This window comes from Larimichthys crocea, chromosome VIII, assembly GCF_000972845.2.
Source record: "Larimichthys crocea isolate SSNF chromosome VIII, L_crocea_2.0, whole genome shotgun sequence".
Taxonomy (NCBI): domain Eukaryota; kingdom Metazoa; phylum Chordata; class Actinopteri; family Sciaenidae; genus Larimichthys; species Larimichthys crocea.
The window spans coordinates 1173795-1198164 of record NC_040018.1 but is presented as its reverse complement, the minus strand read 5'-3'; the positions used below and the strand labels follow the sequence as shown (position 1 = coordinate 1198164).

Genomic DNA, 24370 nt, shown 5'->3' with positions numbered 1-24370 from the left:
TGTATTCTTTATTGTATCTTTAAACTATTTCCTCGATTCAATAAATGAATACTTGTATCGTGTCTGTTGTCATGTTGGGTCTCTGCTACAAAAACAAACATATGAGCCGTTCAAAAATGTACAGTTGGCTTTTATTATGAGACCCTATCATTTTTAAAGTAGAATGGTCAGTATAGATACACTCTATTATTCCTATTTACACCCTGTAAGAAGTGGGAAACAGTTTAATGAAAAAAAAAAGATGTTTTAGGAAACATATTCATATTTGTGAACAAAATTCGTCTCCTCTCATTTCTCAGTTTATGTGACTTACTGGGGGTTGAAGCCTCCATTTCCATCTGAAGTCAGTAAGCTAATATAAGGCTTCGGGTCACTGGCAAGGAAGGCGTTGTCATCACTCTGTCCCATTTATGATAATAATAGACAAACTTCAGCGGTCATTTACAATCATTAGCAATCAGGATTTTCCGTAATACACAACACGGGGCAGTTTTATCCATCCTGGGTCATGTTCAAGGACAAATAAAAAATAAAAAATGTATTGCAGAGCGACGCCTTGATATTATATGCGGACACTTGCTTTAATCACAGTCTCCTTCTCTCTGCTATATTTGGCTCCAATTTAACTAGCCACTTATTTAGACAGTACACTCTACATCAGTCTGAGTCTCTTTCTGAATGTTATTGCTTTCAATCAGCCATGTAGTCAATTGGTTCATTTGTTGTTGTTGTTTTTTTTTTTTTGCTTGTGCACTTTCATCCTTTCGACAGATGAGACACAAAACATGAAACTCTCCATAACCAATCTCTCTCTCTTTAATCCTCAGATGTGTTGAATTTTGCACAAACACATCCATCCTTCTTTCCTTCATTCCCTGCTCCTGTGATATAAAAGCTTTTCACCTTCACTTTAAGCTTTAAATCTACAGAAGAAGAAGAAGGAGCAACGGATAAATGTAAGACTGGAAGGATGCTGTATATTTTGCCTAGGCCACAAATAGTGTTTTATTCTATACAACTCTGTTTGTTTGTTTTTTAAATCCTCCACAGGTCAGTAGACAATAAGTAAATGCTTTTATGAATAACCTAGTTAGGTAAAATCATCCCTGATCATGACTGTTGATATTAAAAAATAAAAATAATGCAAATAAAGTAGGAAAAACAAATTCAGATTTACAAAAGGCATATACAAAAACTTTGAGAACACAGGCTTTTAAAATGCACACAGAAAGATGTCAACACACACATTAAAGAATAAGTCTGGTGTTATTTCAAATCTGTCGTAGCGTCAACAAATCTCATGAAAGGACAAATCCACCATTTTGTTAGCAGGCCTGAAACAGTCCTGCATTAAGACAAGGCTAAGGGCTGCGTCTGTGTGTTGTTTCAGGTAGCAGTATGACTTGAAATACAATCGATACCAGAAGTGTGGTTGGAATAAGAGATGAATGTTTTTAAAGGTTGGCTGGGCTTGTTCAAATTAGTCTGAACGTGGGTTTAGTCTTTCTCTCAAGCACTAAACTCCCAGCCTGTTTGTTCCTACTGAAGATGTAAAACTTTAAAAACTAATCACAAATACATCTTTTTTTTTATTTAGTTACATAAAAGCTGGGACGCTGGTGCAGTGATCACTTTTCCTGTTTTAAAACCCCGGCTGGGGCCTTTCTGTGTAGAATTTGCAGGTTAATTAATGACTCTAAATTTGCCCATAGGTGTGAATATGAGCGTTAATGATTGTTTCTCAGCCCTGTGATGGACTGATGACTTGTTCATGCTGTAAAACGTCTTTCACCCTTGTCAGATGGGATTGGCTCCAGCCCTGGATGACCTTGACAAGAATAAATATAATGTATTAACACAGTTTAAAACAACAGGGCACTGTAGTCTTGTAGCAAACGTTACACAAACAAGAGCAGATACTGAATTTAGTGGGGACTATTTTCAGCTGTGGATTAATACACATAGCAGCATGGTGTATGTGCGGTTAATTTAAAATAAACTACAGTGCCAATGTCTATATGAATAGAGGAACAAGAATTATAACACAGTGCAATGAACTATATCAGTTTCGGACACAGACAGCACTTGTATTAGGTTCAGTCCATTGTTGGTTTTCATGGGATTTATTGACATTAAGAACGTATAAAACACCACCAGAATTAACCTTTAAGATCTTAAAGGTTGCAGGTGAGGTATGCGTTTTTGCAGAGACTTCTCCTACTGTAACAATTCACCACCAATGAACACCAACGTCTCGACGCCTGTTAGGCTGTAGACAAAACCAACATGGCAGCATGGAGCTGGAAAGCTGATAAATGAACTGAGAGACGGGGCTTTACATTTTGAAATGAAAACATTAAGAGTGGGACATAAAGTGAAATGACAGTTACTGTATGTAAAGCACAGAGCCTAACAGTCTCACTCTGGCTGTTCTGCTACCAAACCCTGTTGACAAATAGCCCAACTTATCACAAAACTTCAAAACTGATGTCATGAGGGTGAAGGGCAGATCTATACTAGATGTAATGTCCAAGATTTTTTTTTTTCCACTTTGGGCAACAAGTATTTATCAATATTTTTTACATTTTGATGAAACAAACAGAAAAAAAGGGTAAAAATAACACAATATAACCTGAAAATCTGTTAATAACATATCAAATTGAACAGAAAAAGGACATTCACCATTATTAAATATTCCTTGTGACATATTGTATTATCAACACATAAATATCTATGCATTTCTTTGTGTCGAAACTAAAGCTCTTGCAATTACACATTTAATTCTATATTACCTTATAATATTCCCATATAGCCTACATACTGTGTCATTTATAGCTTATATCCTTGAATTTAAAACAAATAAATATTTAATAAATAATGTTGATATAAATCTTTTTTTTTAAATTATTATTATTATTCTTATCAAATACCAGAGTTTGAAAAACATTTTGAGTTTATTGGCCACCGGTGTGACGGCGGCTGTCTGACGTGTTGCTGTAGTGTCCTGTGAGCAGTAGATGGCAGCAAAGAGGCCACATGGGCAGTGTCTCCTTGATAGGAAAGATCAGCTTATTCTGATGTTCTAACCTTGTTGAGTAGAGAGAGAATAACATACAACCGATACAGTACTGTCATCCCCAGGAGGGAGAGGGCCCTTTGCTGTCTTTGAATCCTTAAACAACAATGTTACTGGTGTTTGGCCTGTCAACGTCTATAGTCTTTGTAGATTTCAGAGGCGTTAACAGATAACTATGTTTCTGTATAAGGACTTGATCCAGTGAAATAGGCTTTCATGTAAACTTTTACTACAGTATCACGATGTCTGCGTCTGGCAGATGCTTCCAGGATGGAGACATATTGGAGGTGGTGTGGTTTAGAGGGGTTGGGTTGGGGGGGGGTATTACAGCGCGGTCTCCTTCAGGTCATTGAGGTTTGGCATCCTGGTGCGGGAGGCTCGGGTAAATGTGGGTCCATTCTGCCCCGGTTTGATGCCAAGCTGTTCGGGTGTGAACTGAGCACCCTCCGCCCGCTGTAAAGCAGACACATGCCAGCTGGACTCGATCTGTCCGGGAAGAGGGTAGCTGGCCTTGCGGCTCTTAGCCTGGGCGGAGCTGCTCACCCCGGTGTGCCCCCTGCTGTCGGCGTGCCCTCGACCCTCAGGATAGCCCGCTTTGGAGGAGGGCTGAGGGGGGTTGGGTAGGGGGGCTTGGAAGCGCAGGTCTGGAGGAGGAGGAGGAGGCTGTCCTTGATTTGAGGAAGAAGGGGAGAGGTGAAGGAGCCTGCGGAGTGACTTGAGTGGTTGACTCTGTTTTAAGAGAAAGCGATAAAGTTGATGAAGATAAGGCTTTTACATAGAAAAACCCAACAGTCTCTCAATAGTCTGACTTTCCTAGCCTGTCTGTGTTCATTCCTACTGAAGACATAAGTCTTAAAGTTAAATATTGGAGCAGCATTTTATGCTTTACCAGGCAAATTCTCTCTTTTGAATCCCAGTTTGGGATTATTAGGCAATGTAATAGACATAGAGGAGCCTTAATACCCAACCGACCTTCCTTTTTCTTCCTTTATTTTATTCTCCTTTATTTTACTCTATTGAATCTCTGTGTGAGACATTTGCCAAAAAAGACCTGGTAGATTCAAAAAGGATGACTTATTTTAAAAAGAAATCTGTTGCCATGAACTACCTTTCTGCAAATGTATTTAAATCAGTAACACTTTGTCATACATTTACCATTTATTGCAACAGATGGAGACACGGTTATGCTTGGTGCTGACAGCTCCAGTTTTAGATGCTCCCTGGATTAGTCATAAATATCATTCAACCTTTAAGACCTGCTAGGATTCTGAATTAGAAAGGTGGAGGTTGGGGTGACGGAGGCAAAGCTTTGCCAGCAGTAGCAGTAGCAACAACGGTGTAGCAGGGATCTGTGCCATATTTAAATGGATCACCTTGTGATGAGAATTGGCCGTGTTTGGTGTGTGTATCTGATTATAAATGATGATTCATTCAGCTGTCAGATGATTACAGCTGGGGCGTATGAGCATGAACTATCAATGATGCCTCATTTGTGACAAGTTGACATGCGTTTTTTAAATGATGCAGAACAACTTTGAATGACTTAACTTACAAATGTGACTGAAATAACATAATTTACGTATTCATGACTGTCACAGGTAGAAAACAACACAGCATCATGATATTTTGATGATCTGAAAACAAATCCAAACTAACGTCTCCAGTATGTAAATACCTGGGAGTGTGAGTCCATTGGTTTGTCTGGTGGCCAGTCATTGACTCTCTCTCTCTCCCTCCCTCTTTCCCTCTCTCTCTCCCTTTCTCTCTCTCTTTCTCTCTCCCGTTCCCTCTCTCTGTCTCGATCCCGGTCCCGGCTCTGTTCCCGTTCCCGGTCTCTGTCTCGGGATCGCTCGCGGTTTTTCCGTCGGCTGCTGTGGTGAGAGGACGACTTGGAGCTTCTCTGCAGGGACAGGTGTTCTTGTCCGTTACCAGGAACCTGATGAAATACAGAGATGTCATTATTAATTATCTAAAATATTGACTTTGTGTTAATGTTATTCCCTCTGCCACACTCATTTTCATCATTCAACACATCTCACTCCGGTAAGGTTCTTCATGCACCTCTCTGGCAACACCAGACAAAACACAAGGAGGCGATGATGGTGATGACTTTATACAGATAAAAATGTTTTGTGTGCGTGTTTTCACTTCAGGGCTGCAGTTAACAATTATTTTCATCATCACCATTACTAATGAATTAATCATTAAAACATCAGGAAACAGTAAAGAGGCCCATCACAGCTTTCCAGAAGCCTGTTGCCTGTTTTGTCTCTTCATCAATAGTCCCACAACAATAGTCAAAAGAAAAGCAGTGAACTCTCGTTTTTGCTTGATAATTGATTTAAATGACGTTTCAATTGTAAATTATTTAGATGACAAGAAGAGCTTCGGTGAGCCAGACTATTTGTTTCCCAAAACAGGCTGCTGTTCCTCCATCTCCTCATCTAACTCTCTGCAAGAAAGCAACAATTCCTTCAGTATTCTTCCAGTACAGTACAATAAATGTCTACAGTATGAGTTTGGATGCATGCATGGGTTCATGTGCTCATAAAAGAATTAAAAATGTTCTTGACCCTTTTATGATAACATGATATTTATCATAACATGATATTTTTTTGACAATAAGAAGCCTCGATGTGCAGAAGTTTTGGCCTCAGAAACAACACTGCAGCATGAAATCAATGTCTTACAATGCAATGTGATGCAAGGGGACTGCGTTTGACATACCGTACAGCGAGACAAAACGGATGCACAAACAACGTGCAGTATTAAGACTCCAAACATATTTGAAATCCTTTCAAAGCTGGAATATTTCTCAGTCAATTAATCATCAGGCGCTTGAGAGGATTTCAAATCAGGTCATTCTGGTGAGTGCGGTGTGAGTTAACATGCAGTCGTAGTGTTGAGGTTAGATTACTGGTGAGGCAGGATAGGGCGCGGGAGGCTGGTGTTGTACCATAGGCGAGGCGACTACAGGTAGGACTTTGACAGCTGAGTTGTGCTTTAAGCTATTCTTTGAGCTAAAGAGGGGGAAAAGGCTTTTCTTGATGCTGGGGTTCCTCCCGTCCTCCATGTCCGTCTGTGGAACAGAAGACGCACAGCCACAACTCTCAACACAGCAAACAGAAAAACTACTGCAGCACAACTAAACATGCACATCTAAAGAACCTAACAATAGATAACGAGAAACAAATCAACAGCATCGAGAGTTGATAGTTAAGATAAAAAGGGAAGGATAATTCAGTTTTATTACAACTTGTGTCTTGTATTTAGGCCATCATCTCTATCTGTCATTTTAAATTGTACTATCCAAGGCAATTGACACGTCCTTAAACTCTGACAGGGCAGGAAATTAGTGGTGACCAGACTGTTAGCCAGGTTATCTAAACCACTCTGTTTGGAGAAACTGGGGCAACTGGACTTTGTTGTAGATCCATGAAGACGTTTCACCTCTCATCCAACAGGCTTCTTCACCTCACATCTTCTGCAACCAAGTCCTGTTATGGAATTTTCTATCCTTAGGTTACACAAGGTCACGTGTGGGCCTTGTGGTCCTCAGCAGTATTAGTTGTTTGGCTTTGGTTGAGAACAGTAGGTGCCAGTTTATCTCAACACTGTGGTGGCCAGAAACCTATTGCAGCTTTCCTAGACATAGTAGATATCTTGCCATTGACGTTCTAATCTGCGTAAACAGACAACTGTGTCTCCAGACTAGAATATGTTGACAATAACATCTGCATAGGTAAAAACATTCTCTTTGGCTAATTCTGAGCGTATAGTATTTGTGGTGTTATCTTGGGGTTTAAAGTCTATCCACCAGGATGAGTTGGGCAGAATGTGAGACTGACTCAGGCACTTCTGATGAACTTTGAGAGTGTCTCTAATTCTCCTTGGCCAAGCGTCAATAAATAATACAGCATAAGACATCAGAGGCTCCTGAACACTTTCTTCCCTCCTGACTTCACCACTGACCTTTGACAGCAATTTCTCCACAACAAGTCCTCTTGCCCGAATTTGATCTCTTTTTTAAAGAAAGACGCAATCATCCTTCCTTCCTCATCCTTAATTTCACAGGTAAACTGTACCATCAATACACATTTCAAGTTTGCACATAAACATAGAAGAACTGACAATTAAAAAAAAGGTTAAATATCGTAAAGAAGTTGTGTATCTATGCAAACAAGCGCAATGGAAACAGACTTAATGAAGTAATCATAAAACGACTTAAGATCACAAAAGCTTCCACTCCACTGGAGAGATGAAAAATGGCTGCAGGTTAATATATCAGATATGTTTGGACCAATGAGGAGACTCTGACGTTCTCCAAATCAATAGATGCCATTTTTTGCCAACATGTGTGATATTTCAGTAATATTCTTTTAATTACAACATGTCGCGCTCTTGTTTTGCTGTGATTTAGTGGCATGGAAAATAAGCACCACTGAAAAAGACATGACTAAATGATTTTGATTAAACTGGGGCTATTTTTACTTATTATGTCACCGCTTCTTGGCCCATCACCATGACTCCAACATTATTATTACCCATTATGAAAAATAAGACCCATGTTGTAATAAACCAGAACTGGCACATGTAGAACACTGATGACAGAAAGTATAGATGCTACAAATAACCATTTTTACTACACTCTAGAATAAACAACAACACCTCCTAGATGAAATGACAGGTGATGTCTTATATGATCTTACTATTTGTGTCTTCTTCTTCTTCTTTTTAATGGCTCTGAAGAAGCCTTGTTTTTCCTTCTCTTTGGTGGGCTCTGGAGGATTCATGACCATCGCTTCTGCGGTAGTCCTGCAAGGTAAATGTAAAGAATTGTTCATATGAGTCATGTTTGTAATCGCAAGCTCAATATTAAATCGTGACTTCTTCTCAGGTGCGTCTCGGGCAAACCGAAATAAATAATGTGATGACTATAACACAGCATGAAAGGACACAAAAATAATAACATCAGCAAAATAAAATGATGTAGAGTGCAAACCAAAAAAAACATTTAGAGTCTCTGATACTTTACAGACGACACCACAAGTGATCTTGTAAAATCATTTGTATCTTAATTAGTGTTGTGACAGACTCACAGAGAAGAAAATATGTCGCATAGAAACACCCGAGTTTGATCAAGTGAATACATTTTGACGACAAAGTTTAAATTTGTCTTCATCATTCAGCATCTACTCCTCAACGTATTGTAGAAGCTCATCTACTAACAGCTAAGAAATGCATGTAAAGTGTAAAGTGTTTACGTGCAGACACTTTAGGTCATACTTAAGGCTTTTTATGTGAAGTCACAGCTAACAAACATGGCAGTTCTCACCAGTCAAAAGCCGTCTGGCGTTTGGAGTGGTTAGCCATTGCAACAGGATCGACAGGTACAACAGGTACGACTGGACCTCGACCAGGCACCTGCCCAACACCATCATGGAAAGAGGAAGAGTTATCTGGTCTCGGGGACGGGACTGAAGAGAAACAACGAGGAGAGAGAAAATCATTAAAAGTGTACATCTTCAGATTTCACTGAGGAATTTAAAGGGGTTAAAAATCTGCCTTGGATATTATGAATGTGTGAGGTTAAATTTATTCTGCAAGTTATTCTGCAATGTTTTTTGTTGCACTCACATCTCCCAAAATGCATCATGTCTGCCTTGTCTATTTAAGTTGATATCTGCCTCTTTTATTATGGATTTTTCCCTCTATAATTGTCAAAGACAATGCAAAATGGCAAGTGTAGAAAGAAACCCTTCTAAGACCTGACATTTACTATTAATCTGTCATAAACCCCCAAGTTTTTGTGTCAAACTAATTTATTCAGAGCAGAGCTCTGATAATATCTCTTTCTTTTTCTTTTTTGGTTTGTTTTTCCCCCCTTGGTCTTTATTTGAACTCCTTGTTTATAAAGCACTGAATGGTTTAGATGTGTCTCCTTACTGTTTCCAGGATCAAAATTTAACATGTAGACACATTTTTTATGCGCTATTCATCAGACACAAACATCAAAAAGTCAGGAGGTAGGATCCAACTTTCATTTCTCTTAATACAAGACTTTAAACCTTTTTGTTTGCCACTGCATTTCAATAAATTCAATTCAAGGATATTTATCAACACAAATGAACTTTGAATTAAGTGAAATTCACTTTTGATGATCCCTTACCTCGATAGAAGCTGCCTACTCTCCGAGGCATGGACTCAGTGAAGATCATCCGGTTCTCCTTGGAGGAACCTCCGTCCTCACCATGAGGGTCATGATACATACCCACCTGAGAAACACACAGAACATGTGGACACACAAAAACGCACAAATACAAACATGGACACAGGACCATACATACAAAGTTTCTCAGTATTTCAGCTTTGTGATTGATAATCTCTCATTTAGATTCACTTCATTGCTTATCATTAGCTATAACATTGTTCGCTGGCTCACATCACAAGACATTCAGGACAATCTTAGAGCTTTTCAGTGAGGTTACATTTATACCAGCGACAACGTGCAGTGAAGCTGTTGACCTGAGTAGAAACAGAAAAAGCTATGGGGTCAGCTACTGGCTGTGTTTAGTGAACTGGTTGGAGGTAGGGAGGAGTCAGGGGGTCGGACCTCGTTTTTAGAGCGCTGTGTATGAAAAGCGGCTGTGTTGTCCCTCGTAGAGTCTTTGATGGGGGCACAAGGGTGGCTCATGTCTTTAGGGGACTGCTCACTCTGTTGAGAAGACGGACAGGCGCAGGTCAAAGCAGACTGGAGAAGCAGCATGAAGCAGAGGCAATGATAATGCAAGACAGTGACAGTCCCTGCACACACTTGTGAAATGTGTAACTTTACTTGTGTAAGTGAAAATACATTTTCAAAGAAAAGATTCACCCTTAGACGCTCTTACAGTATTTAATGTCTTGAAGCTGTGTGTGGCCTTGAAAGTAAGTCAGAAAAAATGCTATGATTTTTGTGTGTCTCCTATTTCAGTCCAGATTTCTTGTTTAATAATTCTTAGTAGACTGCCTTCACCTGACTTTAGACGTGGGTTTGAATTGCAGGTGGAGCAACAATATATTTTCTAATAGTTTCCAAAAACTCAACATCTTTTAGCGGCATCTCACTGCGGTCCCTTAAGAATTAGTTAGCATCAGGTTCAGGTAAAGATAAGTCATCTGTCATCTGTTTATATTTATTGTCTGTTGCCTCACCTTGTTCTTAAATCAGTCACTTATAATTGGCCATTGTATTCTTTAATCAACTGAATTTATATAGTTTCATAGTTATATAGTATACTTTTTTAATTTTGTAGCTACGCTAATGTGCTGCTGCAATATGTGTTAGTGTTAATATTGTGGTAGTGTTGTGTCCAGTCTGACTTTCTTCATTGCACGTAGGCTACAAAACCAGTTTCCCCCTGTGTGATTAATACAGTTATGTAATTATTATATTACTAATCAGTTAAACCTATTTTATTTATTTGTTTAACAACAGCTTTTAGACCATGTCTTTTATTACCAGATTCTCTGAGAAACTACTGACAATCATAGTGAAAGTTCAACCAACCACAGATGTTTTCCGAGCACTAGCTCAGTGAGCAACTTTGTGTAGATCTGCGTACATGTCACCACAGGTCAGCTGCTTTGTATCATGTATGCAACCGCTGAAATAGGACTCTGTTGACAGTCTTTTTCTCATCTTGATGATTCTCATCTGATAAAATCAAACATGTTAAATATTGTCAGAAGGCAGGCACACTTTCTTCAGCACTAAATACAGTAGGAAGCAGGAAACAAGTTAGACAGTTTATTCAGATTCAGATTCTGAATAATCAAGAAGACTGTCGACACACGTCCTTTATCTCATGTTTCTAGTGTGATGTGTTTTATGGAGACATAAGGGATTATTCAAATTTTATATTTCTTAAAAGGGAGTTTGGTATCATATTTCCCCCGGATAGAGCAGGGAGCTTTAGCTTAATTCAAACTGCTGCTTAAATATGCTTAATTCAGAAACAATAGGTAACTGCTGAGTATGATAAGGTTGTCTGTTAATCATTGGCTTGATTAATGGTTGTGTATCGATTACTGACAGTGACAGATCAGGTTTATTATCAGCTAATCTTATTCAGTTTCTAGTTTCAGTATGCAGTAAATAGTTGCCCCTTGTGTGCTTTTTAAACTACTTAGTAGGAGTATGTTCATATAATCTAAGATTGACGATGACTGTTAACTGTCTATATCGGATCATAACTGGACCCTCTTAACAGTGTCAGTATTTTAGGGTGAACGTTTCCTTTAACTACTACCACACTCACAGGACTGTCTGCCACTAACCCTCGTCATGTCATCAGTGCAGTCCTCTCTCGAAGAGCTCACTGAGTGTCCAGTGAGTGTGGTCCGGTGCTGCAGTTGAGGGGAGAGAAGCTGCAGGCTACTGGCACGTGTTGGTATCGCCTGCCCCGGGGCGGGCAAGCCCGCCATACCGCTTTCAACCCCATGCGGTCGGTGGCGCTCCCTCCTCACGTACATGGAGTGGCGTTGAGGCCGTTGCTGAGAGGAGAAGGGGGAGGTATAGCCCAGGCCGTAATGATAGGACTCATGTGGAGAAGGCAGAGTGTGAGTGGACGGCATCCCTGCTCCTCCGGGGTCTAAGAGCTCCGGAGCACCGGCCTCCTCTGGAGAAGAGCGAAAAGATCAAAGTTATTAGAGCTTCAAGTAATGATTATTTATTTTATTGACTATTCAATCTATATAGTGTGTGAAAAAAGCATATACAAAGCATATTCTTGGTGTTTTGTCTTTAAAATATAGATTGAAATACATATTTTTCTGTACATATGGACACATTAACTGTCCATGTTATCATTTGTTCTACATCAGCCACTATTTACTGTACTATACCAATTATACAAGCAGCTTCTGGCCATCTGTTTGTTTCTTTTTGCTGTTTGATGCGTTGAATATAAATACTTACAAAAAGATCTGGTTGAAGCCTGAAGCCAATGTCATTTTTCCATTCTTAATTCACTGAACTCTTGAATACAAATGTGACAAACGTGACCTACCTGGCGCTAAAGATTTATGTCTGGATTTGTGTCTGGATGACGAGTCCAGAGTGCTGCTCTCCATACGGACGTTGCCGCTGCTACGAGAGGCAGGGCTGTGCCCAGATCGATCGCTGTGTCGAGCAGAAGGGCTGCCAGGTGGCCCCGGAGGACCTGAAGGGGTATTGAGGTCCAAACAGCTGGCAGGGAAGAAGCGGGCACTGGGTCCCGCCCCCACTGTCGTGTTGGCGTTTGGGTCATCTGGGTGGAGTCGACCGTCGCTGAGGTTCCCCACAGATTTGGCATCACTCAGCGCGCTGTGGCTCTTCGACAAGCTGAGATAAGAGGCTGAACTCTTAGAAGAGGAGGACATGGATCCATGGGCAGAGTCGGCCATACTGTGGGTATGTCGGCCATGTTGTTTCTCTGCTCCAGACTGCAGTGTGTTGGTCTTATTTTCCAGGAAGGTGTGGCGGCCGGCCTGCTGCTGCTGCTGTTGCTGCTGCTGCTGCTGCTGCTGCTGAGAGCGAGAAGAGGTGGGTTTGCTGTGCCCGTACTTTGCCCCGTGTCCCTGGTCTGACAGCTTCGGGGAGGGTCCCATGCTGAAATCAAACTCTGTTTTGCCTTTGGCTTCTTTGGGACTGAGGAGGTGTGGCAAGTTGTTGTTAGCCAGGTCTTTGCTGGATGAGGCAGAACGATTGAGGGTCTGGGACATGTACTGGCCCTTAGGGTGGAGTGTAGGACTTAAACTGGATGGGGGCGGTTTGTTACCATTGAGAAAACTCTTGTTGCCAAGGTGATGGAGGTCTCCATGGCGAGGGAGGCTGGAACATTCTTTGCTGTTGGAGCGACGGCTCGTGCTCTTGGTGTGACTCCTGAAGGGGACGAAGGACAGACAGTAAAGGGAGTGTTTACTATTTAAATTTAACATTATGTCGAGTCCAAATCTTTTTGGATGAATACTCTCTGTTTTGGTGAATGTTGCACAAACCTGCACTCAAAATGATCCCCAATGAAATCAAACTTAATCCAAAAATTCTTCTACTGCTTGATCTAAGAACAGACACACAAAAATATTCCACTCTCTTAACTAGAAGAAATAAATCCCTGAATAGGACAAAAACAATATTTGTGTGAATTACCCAAATATGTTGCTGTGTGCATGGATGGTCTATATATATATATATATTTATATGTAAATGTATGCGTTTTGTTTATGTGGCTTGTGATGAACTGGCGACTTGTCCTGGGTGTACCCTGTCTATCGCCCAAAGCAACTGGGATTGTCTGCAGCCCCATGCGACCAAGCGGCAACCTCCACGACTGTGAAATGAAGCCAATGTGCAAGTGCCAGTTCCTCAAATGTCCACTTGAGGCTGGCTACAGAATGAGTCAATCTCCATAAGTCCCCATATTGAAATATCCAACTTTACAGCAGAAATAAACATGTTTACAGCCTGGTACAAAAATTAAAAGACTGTTTTTATAGCTAATTTCTCCGTTCATGGCAACTGTACTGAGTCTGATGTGCTTAATTAACAGCATGGCCGCTTGTTTGAGCAACCAGGCTTCATTCTGTCCGCCTCAGATCTGCCGATGATCCACGTCTTTTCTGATTTTCAGATTAGCTGGGAGGTAAAAGAGGTAGGACAGCCAAAATGGCGCTTCGAAAACCTATGGGTGATGTTACGCATACACATTGCATCCTTCATACTATCAGTGCCCGCAGTGGTGGTTATTGAAAATGGATCGATTGTTTTTCAACAATCTCCAAAGGAAACATCTTTAACTTTCATTGCATTACAACAGCATTACTTTTCATTTTCAGCATGCGCTCTATGGATGCCCTTATAGAATTAGGATGTAAGTGAGATCTATCCATCAGTGAAGAGTTTCCTATATGGTTTATACTGAGATGGCAATCTAGGACTTTACTGGATAAGCCGAAAACCAACATCAGTCCTGGTGTCTACTAAGCGGGATTCAAAATGATGACTGCAGGTAGAAGCTATGGAGAAAGTGAAAATAAACAAATGTAGTGAAACCTTGTAGGAACTGTGTTCTCTCCATGATGGTGTGTTTTCCTCTTGGAGGAGCGCGGTGGGTTGGGAGATGCAGGAGGAGGCCGCTCTCTCTCCGCCTGCCTCAGAGGCTGAAAGGCCGGATGGTTTAAACTCTGCTCTGTCAGATAACGCTCAGTGGGGTTTAGCAGCAACAAGTTCTGATGGGAAAAGACACACAGAGGGGGTATATGTTAAATTTTATTGATTTAAATAATTGGTGGATAGATTAGGGATGCCTATGTAAATACTAGAATAAAGAAGTGAATTTCTTGGCATTTTACCTTCATCAGATCCAACATCAAACCACTCAAGATGCCTTGGTACCTTCTCTCCAAAGTCTGAGGATGAGTAACAGAGGGAAACTGGCACACACACACACACACACACACACACACACACACACACACGCTGGATCAAATTCATATCCAAACTGAACTTTTTTGTGTATGCAAAAAATACTATTACGTTTTCCAACATACAGTAGATGTTCCTGCCAGTAAAAAAAAAATGTAGCTCTCAGTTCATATCACACAAAAATCTATCACCAGATCACACTAAACAAACCACCAAACACACACACACACACGCACACACACACAAAGTCTTGATCGGCCTTCTGGGACATTTTCTCTCGCTGCTAAACTGAACACCAACCACCTATCTCATGAGTCATAGCAATCCACTCAGTCATGGTGCTGGGAACATTGCCACAAGAGAGAGAGAGAGAGAGAAGGAGACAAAGCTGGAGACAGAAGGAAAGGAGGTAAAAACAGAGAAGAGGAGGAGGAGGAGGAGAAAGAAGAAGAAGAAGAACACAAGCGAGTGTAGAAAAGATAAAAGATAAACATTTCCTACCCTGATTCCATGAAAGCGAGGGTTATTGTAGAAGAGTTTCATCTGTTCTGCAGGAAGTGGCCCCAAAACCTTCTGAATGGTGAAGAGCTGGAGACAAAACGAAGCAGCGCCTTCATTAATAAATGCAAAATGACCTTGACCTTGGAAACTGCAGTTTGCCAAAACAAATCTCAAGTCAAGGTCAACTGAGCAGCCACATTTAGAGGTGAGTTTGTGGTAGGTAAGGTGGTAGGCTGAGGTTAGCACAGTTAAAAACAGTTGTGATTGGCTGTAATTTTGTTTTAAATCACATCTAAGAAATGACTTTCTCTTCTGTGAGTTGCTTCTGAACATGTCTGTCTTTTTCTGTTCGAACCTGCACTGATTGTTTTTCTTTTTGTCCGTTAATTGTGTGATAATTGCGTCATTACTACAACTGACCAGTCATATACACAATCACATATGTGTAAAATATGACACATTAACATCAAATTGATGATGATGATGATGATATGTAATTCACATGTGTTGTACAAATATATTAATAAAGTTAATAAAAGTTAGTAAGAGGATTTCTTTTCCTCTTACAGTTCACTGTTTTATCAGGCAAAATGGTGATTATGATGGAAATCAGCCAATCATGTCGCAGTGCATTGCCCCAGTCCATAAATTTCACAATTGTTGAGATAAAAGCGGATATCCATGAAGTCTCACAGTAGCATGGGGGGTAGGTTTGAAATGAATGATTATTTATAAATACTGATGCACCCTTTGCTAATTTCAATGAGTTGATGAGCTGTCTGAGGGTCTACAGAGCGAGGACAAACTTGCATAACACCTTATTTGGACAGTTCACCTACAAATAGTTTATAGAGAATTTGAAACATTTTAATCATTTTAATCATTTTCTGATATTACAGCACTGTGGTTAAGGATTGGTTAGGTAATGTTCATGAATGGTCACATATAATCTATAGATAATCAGTTAAACATCTGCTTAGAATTACCCAAACTTGTGATTGTGGGTTATAGACTTTTGAGCGGACTTGTTTAGTCCATAAATGTCAAGGACAAATGCTCATCCCCAGCTCCAACAGCCTACCGTGTCGTCTTTCAATTGCTTATTGTGTCTGACCTGTTTACAACTAATTCAAAACACTGCAGCCTAGTTATTATGAAACCAGAAACGAGACATCACCTCATATTGTTGCAGCCTTACGCTGACCCCATTTCATTCCAGTACACATTTCAAAATCCTTTTAACTATATCTATATCTTTTTATGTCTTACCCCTATAATCACACATATCTCTGAACAACTCACCCCTGATAGCACCATCAGACCTCTCAGATCCACCACAACAGTGGTTTTCTGTAGTGGCTTCTTTGCTTTGAATAGCCTGCCAGAGGCCATTAACCAGGCTGATGCTAAAATAAACCTTAAGACCTTATATAAGACTTTTATTCTCTAGTTTTTAAATTGTATTTAATCCATCCATCCGCTTTCTTGAGATTTTAAATAATATATTCATACTCATATTCATAACACCGTAGGTGTTAATGTGAGTGTGAATGGTTGTTTGTCTCCATGTGTCAGCCCTGTGACGAAGGGGTGTACCCCGCCTCTCACCCAGTGTCAGCTGAAAATGGATGGATGGTTGGATATTCATATTCATTGATTAATATTTAAAGCTTTTTGCTTAATTTTTATAACATCTCTTTTACACACATACGTCTTTATGCTTGTATGTGTACATGCATGTCTGTGCTATAGTGATATAAACTCAAAATCTGTCCCAAACAGTCAGTGTGCAAAAGAGATGCACATCTGTCGGGTCAGGTGCTGAGCCCAACAAACTGTAACTGTGATTTTCATCTCACACTGATTCACAACACTGTTTAAAAAGTCTATTTAACCACTTCAGAAAATAATTTCAAGCCCAAATTCGCTTTTCGTCAAGTAGTGAGGAACCATTTGTTCTGATTTGAACTCAGTGAGATTCACTAAATAAAGATATGAGATGAAGAAAAGCGTCAAATCCTCACTAGAATCCACAAATACCACTTTGATTTGGCAAATCAGTTCAAACAATAAATCATTTATTAAAGTTGTTGTTGATTCATTTTCTGTCAAACTTATTTCATTATTACTCAGGGCTGGCTCACCAACCTGATCTATCTCACTTTCCCCTGGAAACAGGGGCTGTCCATCACTCAGCTCCCCGAGGATACACCCCACCGACCACATGTCCACCGCCTTTCCGTAGGGAGCCCTGAGAAAGAGAACAAAACATTATTTATGTGATATTTCGTGGCAATCTTGTCAATAAGATGGCAGGAGTGATGATAGTGAAAATGGGAATGATGATGATAGAGGTGAAAATGAAAAGACTTGATGATGATGATGATGATGATGATGATGAGAAGGATGGCGATGGTCGTGCGGCAAAACGAGATGATGGATACTGTGTTTCTGATTGGAGATGCTCATAAAGAAGATGGTCATTTCTGAGGGAACGGCGCTGAGGAGTCTGGTGAAAAATGGCGAGAGATCTGGCAGCAGAGAAGCAGAGGAGCGATGGTGTTGGAGGGAGAGAGTATTTGAGTGGGTGGCATTCAAACACTGTCTCAATAAATGTTCCAGGGCATTTACTAAATCAGGCTACAGCAGTGAGGCTACATGACGTTCATCTGTCTCCGAGCTAGAATGGACATTTAATGCAGCAGAAGCATCAAAAACAACATAAGCAACAATAACAACTGCGAAACAGAAAATTGATCTCAGGATATGCTGGTGTGCACACGATGGTTCATGTCATCGTGTTGTAGCAGGTGAATCATTGCCTCTTTTTGGTGGAAAGAGTAAAGCTGTTTCTCAGTGATGTGAATTAAAACAATGAGGGTGAAAACATGGAAGTTACACAAAATACTCTGTGGGACTCAACAACAACAAAAAAGTCTAATAAATATTCTTAAGTCTTAATACTGGACATGAAATTAATTATAAAAAATAAACATTTACATTTAAAACAATACAATACTTAATTTAACATGTTGGTTAACAATGAAAGTTAACAAAGAAAATCCACTTTTGTGTCTGCTTGGAAATCTCTCTTAAACACTATGAGGAAGAGGATTAATTGTTTTTAATGTTGGCAAGGAAAGCCATCATGGTGAAGTGGGTTAGGGAAGACTCTCCTATGTCCATGTGGAAATCTCTGATCTCTGAGGTCCTGACTCTGGGAAAATTAGGACAATTATGTTGATGGAAGGACTCATCTTTTTCTGCAGAAATGGAAAAAACCATGAGATTCTCTGGGTTTTAATCTGGATTTAAGTGGGTAACAACTGTGGACAAATGACTGAATTGGGGACAATGGCATATTTTTATTTTTTTGTGGATAGGTTTTGTCGTTTTGTATTTATGCAAAAAAACTTTAATCAAAAAATGTAAAAATAATAATAGTAATTTAAATTATTTATATGTAGAAACATTTAGAAATAGAAACACCTCCTTTTTTTTACAAACAGAGCTTGCATAATGGATTAGGGTGACAAAATAAGTTTATTGTGGGAAGAAAATGACAATAAAGCGTTGTTAAATAAACTAAATAAGGAAATATATATTCCTTTAGCTTCTCAAAAAGTAATTATAACATAATAAAACTTCAATAATAGAAATCCAATGAGACTTATTTGCTATTTGGGAGGACTAGTGCAATGTAAAAAACAAAACAAAAAAACTGTCAGCATCTGAAAATGTAACTATGTTTTACATCCGGGGTTATCAGAAAACAAATAAATATGCCATAAGCTCAAAATTGTGTTTGCAAGCAATCCTGATAAAATTACAAAAAGACAGCATGCCGATGAAACCTATTAAAGACTCTACAATACCAGGGCGCATGCAGTTAAATTATTTCAGAGCAAATTTAATAAAATACTATTTTTTTGTCCAGTGCAATTCTAGAAGATTTTCACTCTCTAGTAGATTGACAGACAATATATTGGCAGCTATTTTGAAAACTCATTAATTAGTGAGTTTCCCTCCACAATCTGGAGACTGACTGGGATTCAGATTCTTCGTGGGCTAAGTCAAGGCTCGCTCGACAGACGAGGACATGGAGGTCCATGTGCCCCATCCACGCAAGAGAAAGATGTCTAGAGAATATGGAAAGTGTCTATTTTGCAGTCATGCTCCATGACTCAACAGGAGAAGCAGAGAGGCCAGCAGTCTCTAGTTGTTATTGTGGACTCGATTCAACCCTAGCAGACAGAGAGGGCCGACCCCTACTACGAGTTCCTGCACATCCAGAAGAAGATCGAGGAGGATATGTGAGATGAAATATGTGTAAGCAAAACCAGAAATATTCTCTCTCTTACCCTCATACAGAGTGCCTTGGATATAACTGGACACTATGTAACTGTAAAGCTGTGCTTAAGGTAATGCGATGTATTAGGAGTGACAACCAAGAGGAGAGCAGCTCTTGCATATTGTTTTTACAGTAACGGTGGTGCTCATTACTCTGGGGACTCCCTGTAATTCCCTCATGGTTCCCTGGAAACCACTAGCTATCTGTAGCCTATTTTAGTGTGTCAAACAACTAATATGCTATGCCAGATCAGAATGACAGTCTTAGCCTGAATACCTCATGAGTATCTTATGAAATGGATCAGGTATCAGTCAAGATGCCATGTTTTTTTTTATGGCTGCACTGCTCATCCATTCGAATACTTTACGAATGCTTGGTATACACCAGTGGCAGGAGCAAGTCTCAGCTGACATTTGGCTACACCTGGGCCAGCTTGGCACACCTTCGCACCTCCACAGTAATTAACCAAAGCGATTAATTAAAAGGAGGAAACTAGAGGGAACCCCCTCCAGACAAGCTGTCAGGTGTCAAACCCAGAACCATCTTGCTGTAAAGCGACAGCACTGTGACAGTGATAAGTACACACACACACACACCTGCACCACTCAATCAGATGGAAAGATTCAACATGTCTGCTGCATCATTTTAGGCGCAGAAAAAATTCAGCCTGACATTTGCGATCTTGTGAAATTTTGGTCTGAGTTTGACTGTTACACGGATGGGTCGTATAGTTTCTTTGGTTTCGTTATAAATTTCTGTGTTTTCTCTGTCTGTTATGGCAGACTAAAGTTTTTAGTGCTACAGCAATCTTTGCCTCAACTGAGTACTGGTATTGGATAGGTACTCCTACCTGTGTTTGAGGTACTGGTATGTTATCAGGAGAGAAATGTACAGATCAATGTGTCCCTATCTGATACAGTCTTATATAAAAACTCTGAGAAGATAGATGAGAATGAACAAGCAACGTAATGAGGTCTCCTTCTCTCTCTACTCGTTTCTCACGTAGTCTCCTGCACACAAACACACACACACACACACACACACACACACACACACACACACACAAACTCACCCCAGCAGCAGCTCAGGCGAGCGGTACCACCTTGTAGCCACATACTCAGTGTAGTTGGCATCTGTTCCTTCAGACAGGTTACGAGCAAAACCTGAGAGCCAGAGTAACATGGAAATGAATAAACCACACAGACCTGATGCTGTATTTTTTAGATGTCCAGTGCGTGCGTGACAACATGCAGACAGTCCTTTACATAAAGGAGTAAATAGCTAATTAGTAAGAATTAAACTGCAATCTCTCAAATTGTTTTAGACAGCTACAGTGACAACATGGTCATCATCTCATGTGACCAGACTCTTAATTATTAGTTATGTCACCGCAGGCGAGCTGAGACCATGCTTCAGATAACTGGTGTACAGAGAGTCAATTTTAAGCATGAAAAATCACAATAAACAGCTCCAACAGTGAATAACAAACAAATCTCACCCCGGCTGACTCAGTTGGGTTGCATTAGCCAGTTATGCAAAGCTAATTGACCGTGTGATTTTGCAAAGACTCATCCAAATGTAAAATACACACCTGGGAAACTGTAAAATGACAAAACTCAGCTGTGTCAATACAGTTTATTAGTAGGAAAAGGGTGATGAACATTAACCTGACTTTCTTGATATATACCTCTTGGCAGATGCATTGTGATAACCACCAGAGTACATTTAATAGTGCTGGTTGGCAGCTTCCCAGTGGCAGAATTGATCCTTCTGATACACAACTTACAAGGTGACAAATGAATGGTGGGATTTTTCACAGTGAACTGAGCCCAAGAAACCAAACTGCCCAAAAAATGGAATCACAGATATAACTGCAAAAATCACAGATAATTTGACACCATTATGGTGAATCTGCACCTACGGCAGAATGTCTGATAACTCACCAGGAAAAAGCTGATTCAGTCTGTTAAACGAGCACCTCAATTTTACAAGCAGTTACCTTTATTTCACAAGGTAAATGTGCGGTGTCTGGGTGGTTTTACTGCACCGCACATGCAAATCTCTTGTGACAGTCTGGCTGCTGGAAAGAGGAGAAGGAAAAGACCAAAGACTCACCAAAGTCACAGAGTTTGAGAACATCCTCTGAGCTGATGAGGAGGTTCTCCGGCTTGATATCTGTGAGAGAGACGCAGCCAAAAGACCGTTAACAACACAAGCTTCAAGCGCATCACTATCAATACTCCAACTCACTGTTATGGAGCATAACATCGAAACACGACTGTGTCTTTCACATCTTAACACATGTTACCTCAACATGGGGAGTAGAACTGCTCAACATAACTTTACCTTTCGATTTTTGTATGTGAAAATAAATTCTGTTTCAAAGCCACACTGCCAAGAAAAAAAAAAGATGTTGGGGAAATACTGTATACACATATTTGTTTGGTCTACAGGTGCTGAAATTTAAATCTATTTTAAGTCTGGAAATATTATAAACAACCTCTCTAGATAATCACACTGACCGACATGGCTGATTTCCTGTTGGTTAGAGAGGCATTTTCTTTTCTTTTGCTCTCAGTAGCGAATGGTCTATCCTTTCCAACAACTTCATTTTCAGCTGATATAGAAACTGTGGTAGGAGTTGCCAGATTAATGTTTAAAGTTAATGCTGTTTCATACTGATTAGAGAAATGAGTCAAAAGTTGTTTTAGGAATTTTTACAGTTGCTGCAATCTCATCCACACATCTACACTGATAGTAGCTTGTTAGCTTGATAGTAGGGTAACGTCCCCATTCTTAATCCTGCCTACAAAGCTCTGATTGCTTGATTGCTTCCCTAAATGGGTAAACTGCTATTGTTAGGCACAAGACCTCTTTGAATCACTGCCTGGAATTGGGGTAACTCCCTGCAGGTCCGATCCTGTGTGGGTTATTTACAGTAATTCCACTTTAATTTCTTCTTTTGCTTTATTAATTTCTCTAAATCAAGCAACAACATCATTGGGGAGGTTATTCAAGCATCAAAAGTGTCACAGAATTCTTGAATCGCTGGCAAATGACTTCCCCTTGTTCTAATGTGAAAATGTGATTTCAAGACTCGACACGACTAAGTGATCTTGATATTTTTGCAGTAGCGATATATAAAAATATAAACGAAGAAAATAAACTCCTCACCTCTGTGTACTATCTCGTTCTTGTGACACCAGTTGATAGCTTTGATGAGCTGGTAGATGTAGCTGCGGACTTTATCGGGCGGTGCACCGTTGGGCAGTTCCTCTAAGAGCTCCAGCATGTTCTGCAAACCACAAACACATTAACTTGTAGGAAGAGCTACAGGAGTGTGTAGCTGCAGATTTTAATGTAAAAGATAATGTTGCTAAGTAATTCTTGGAGTGGGAAATCCTGGCCCTAGCCCTGACTGGGGAGCAAGAGGGGACACCGCGCTCAAATGACGAGAATACAGCATGAAAATAAAACCTGTCATGAAATAAGCACTTGGCTGGATACCCTGGCAACACAGTGGGGAATACCATTATTCACCAACAGCATAGTTCATATGTTGCCATGGTGATGTTTTTTTTCTTCCTAACTGAGCAGTGTGAGTCTAGATACAGCAGAACAGGGATATGTAATGTAAGAGTGAATGTATGCACAGTGTGCACACAGTGAAATAATAATGATAGTGTCTTTAGGCTGACCCTCTCCACATATTCAAAGACAAGGTAGAGTTTCCCCCTCCTGCGAAAAGCCTCCTTCAGCTCGACGATGTTGTCCTGCTTCAGTGTCCGAAGCATCTTCAGCTCCCGAAGAGTCGTCTCCTTGACCTCCTCATTTTCTGTGTGGAGATTAAACAGACAGAAATGACATAAATGTCCGTCTCTTCCTCTTCCTCTTCCCATCCTCTTCTCCCTCCCTCGCTCCTTCACTCACCTTCGCTGTCTTTGAACTTTTTAATGGCCACCAGCTCATTGGTGTCCTGTAAAGAAATGAGTAGGTGAGTTGTGTTAAGACGAAAAAAAACAAGTGACTGACTTTAAACAGAAGCCTTGGTGACTCTCTAAAATAGGATAACGCTTTGGAAACTGTCTTGCTTCACATACAGTACATCCAAAGAAAATCTGCAAAAGGAGTTCCATCTTGTGTGAGGACCACGTACACAGTCACAGATATATAAATTAACTTCCTGACCACTCTTAAGATGAAATAAATAAATAAATAAATGTGCCCAAGTAGCCAGCAGTGCCAACAAAAGCCATGCAAGTGTTCTCATTTCAATTATTTTACCACAGGGCACTCGCACACACAAAAATCAGCACATGCTTGGCATAGTTAATAAAGCATCTTAAGTCTCCTTCAGCTTCTTGCAGGTTGTTTGATTGACCTCACTTAATTTAACAAGCTGGGTGTTGTTGCAGCTACGGTTCAGACATCAAATATGTGTGGGTATGTTTTGTAATCACGCATACAAAAAAAAATCTGTTTTTCTGCAGCTTTTCACAGAGCTTCAACACAGGTCAGTATGATCATGAAGAGGACACAGGATAATCACACGTCTTCATATACTCTTAATGCAGTTCTATTGGATTTATTTCTACTAGCTAGATGCTGGAGTCAGTAAATTGACCAAAAACACAGTAAGTACAAACAGATATATAGAAGAAATATCAGACTATATAATGAGTACTGAAAATTTGATTTATAATTAGATTTTTGAAGACTTAAAAGATGACCCTGCTGAACTAGAAAGCAACAGAACAGATTGAGCTCTACATGTTTATAAGACTATGTTTCAGGATACATACCGTACTACATCTGGTAGTAAGATTACTCCTTATTTTTATGGGCTTTTTTAATAAACATTTGTTTGTTTGATGATTGTGAAAGGAGAATGGAATGGGCTCTGGATGGAAAATTCATCATGTTTTTATGATTCCTGTCACACGCAGATCCATCTTTTCATGAAGCTTTGCCTACATCCACTGCAGGAGTGACATCA

The 24370-nt window shown here is 40.1% G+C and overlaps 1 protein-coding gene across 5 annotated transcripts in view; it reads right to left on the bottom strand.

The window, feature by feature from the left end:
- Window positions 1-3080: 3080 nt before the first annotated feature.
- Window positions 3081-24370, bottom strand: part of cdkl5 (cyclin dependent kinase like 5) — a 35175-nt gene continuing 13885 nt past the window's right edge. For 2 of the 5 annotated variants that reach the window (XM_019278101.2, XM_019278103.2), the window contains exons 4-21: window positions 23305-23350; window positions 23073-23209; window positions 22549-22669; window positions 21490-21549; window positions 20447-20537; window positions 17172-17274; window positions 15024-15110; window positions 14450-14530; window positions 14151-14326; window positions 12127-12980; window positions 11396-11736; window positions 9690-9791; window positions 9246-9351; window positions 8412-8553; window positions 7786-7891; window positions 5994-6155; window positions 4752-5012; window positions 3081-3805 (exon numbers count right to left, since the gene is read on the bottom strand). In XM_019278101.2, the coding sequence (XP_019133646.2) occupies window positions 3401-3805; window positions 4752-5012; window positions 5994-6155; window positions 7786-7891; window positions 8412-8553; window positions 9246-9351; window positions 9690-9791; window positions 11396-11736; window positions 12127-12980; window positions 14151-14326; window positions 14450-14530; window positions 15024-15110; window positions 17172-17274; window positions 20447-20537; window positions 21490-21549; window positions 22549-22669; window positions 23073-23209; window positions 23305-23350 (3381 nt within the window). In that variant the 3' untranslated portion in view covers window positions 3081-3400. The remainder of the gene's footprint in view (window positions 3806-4751; window positions 5013-5993; window positions 6156-7785; window positions 7892-8411; window positions 8554-9245; window positions 9352-9689; window positions 9792-11395; window positions 11737-12126; window positions 12981-14150; window positions 14327-14449; window positions 14531-15023; window positions 15111-17171; window positions 17275-20446; window positions 20538-21489; window positions 21550-22548; window positions 22670-23072; window positions 23210-23304; window positions 23351-24370) is intronic. The other 3 variants (XM_019278104.2, XM_019278105.2, XM_027281854.1) reach the window with 3 other exon arrangements.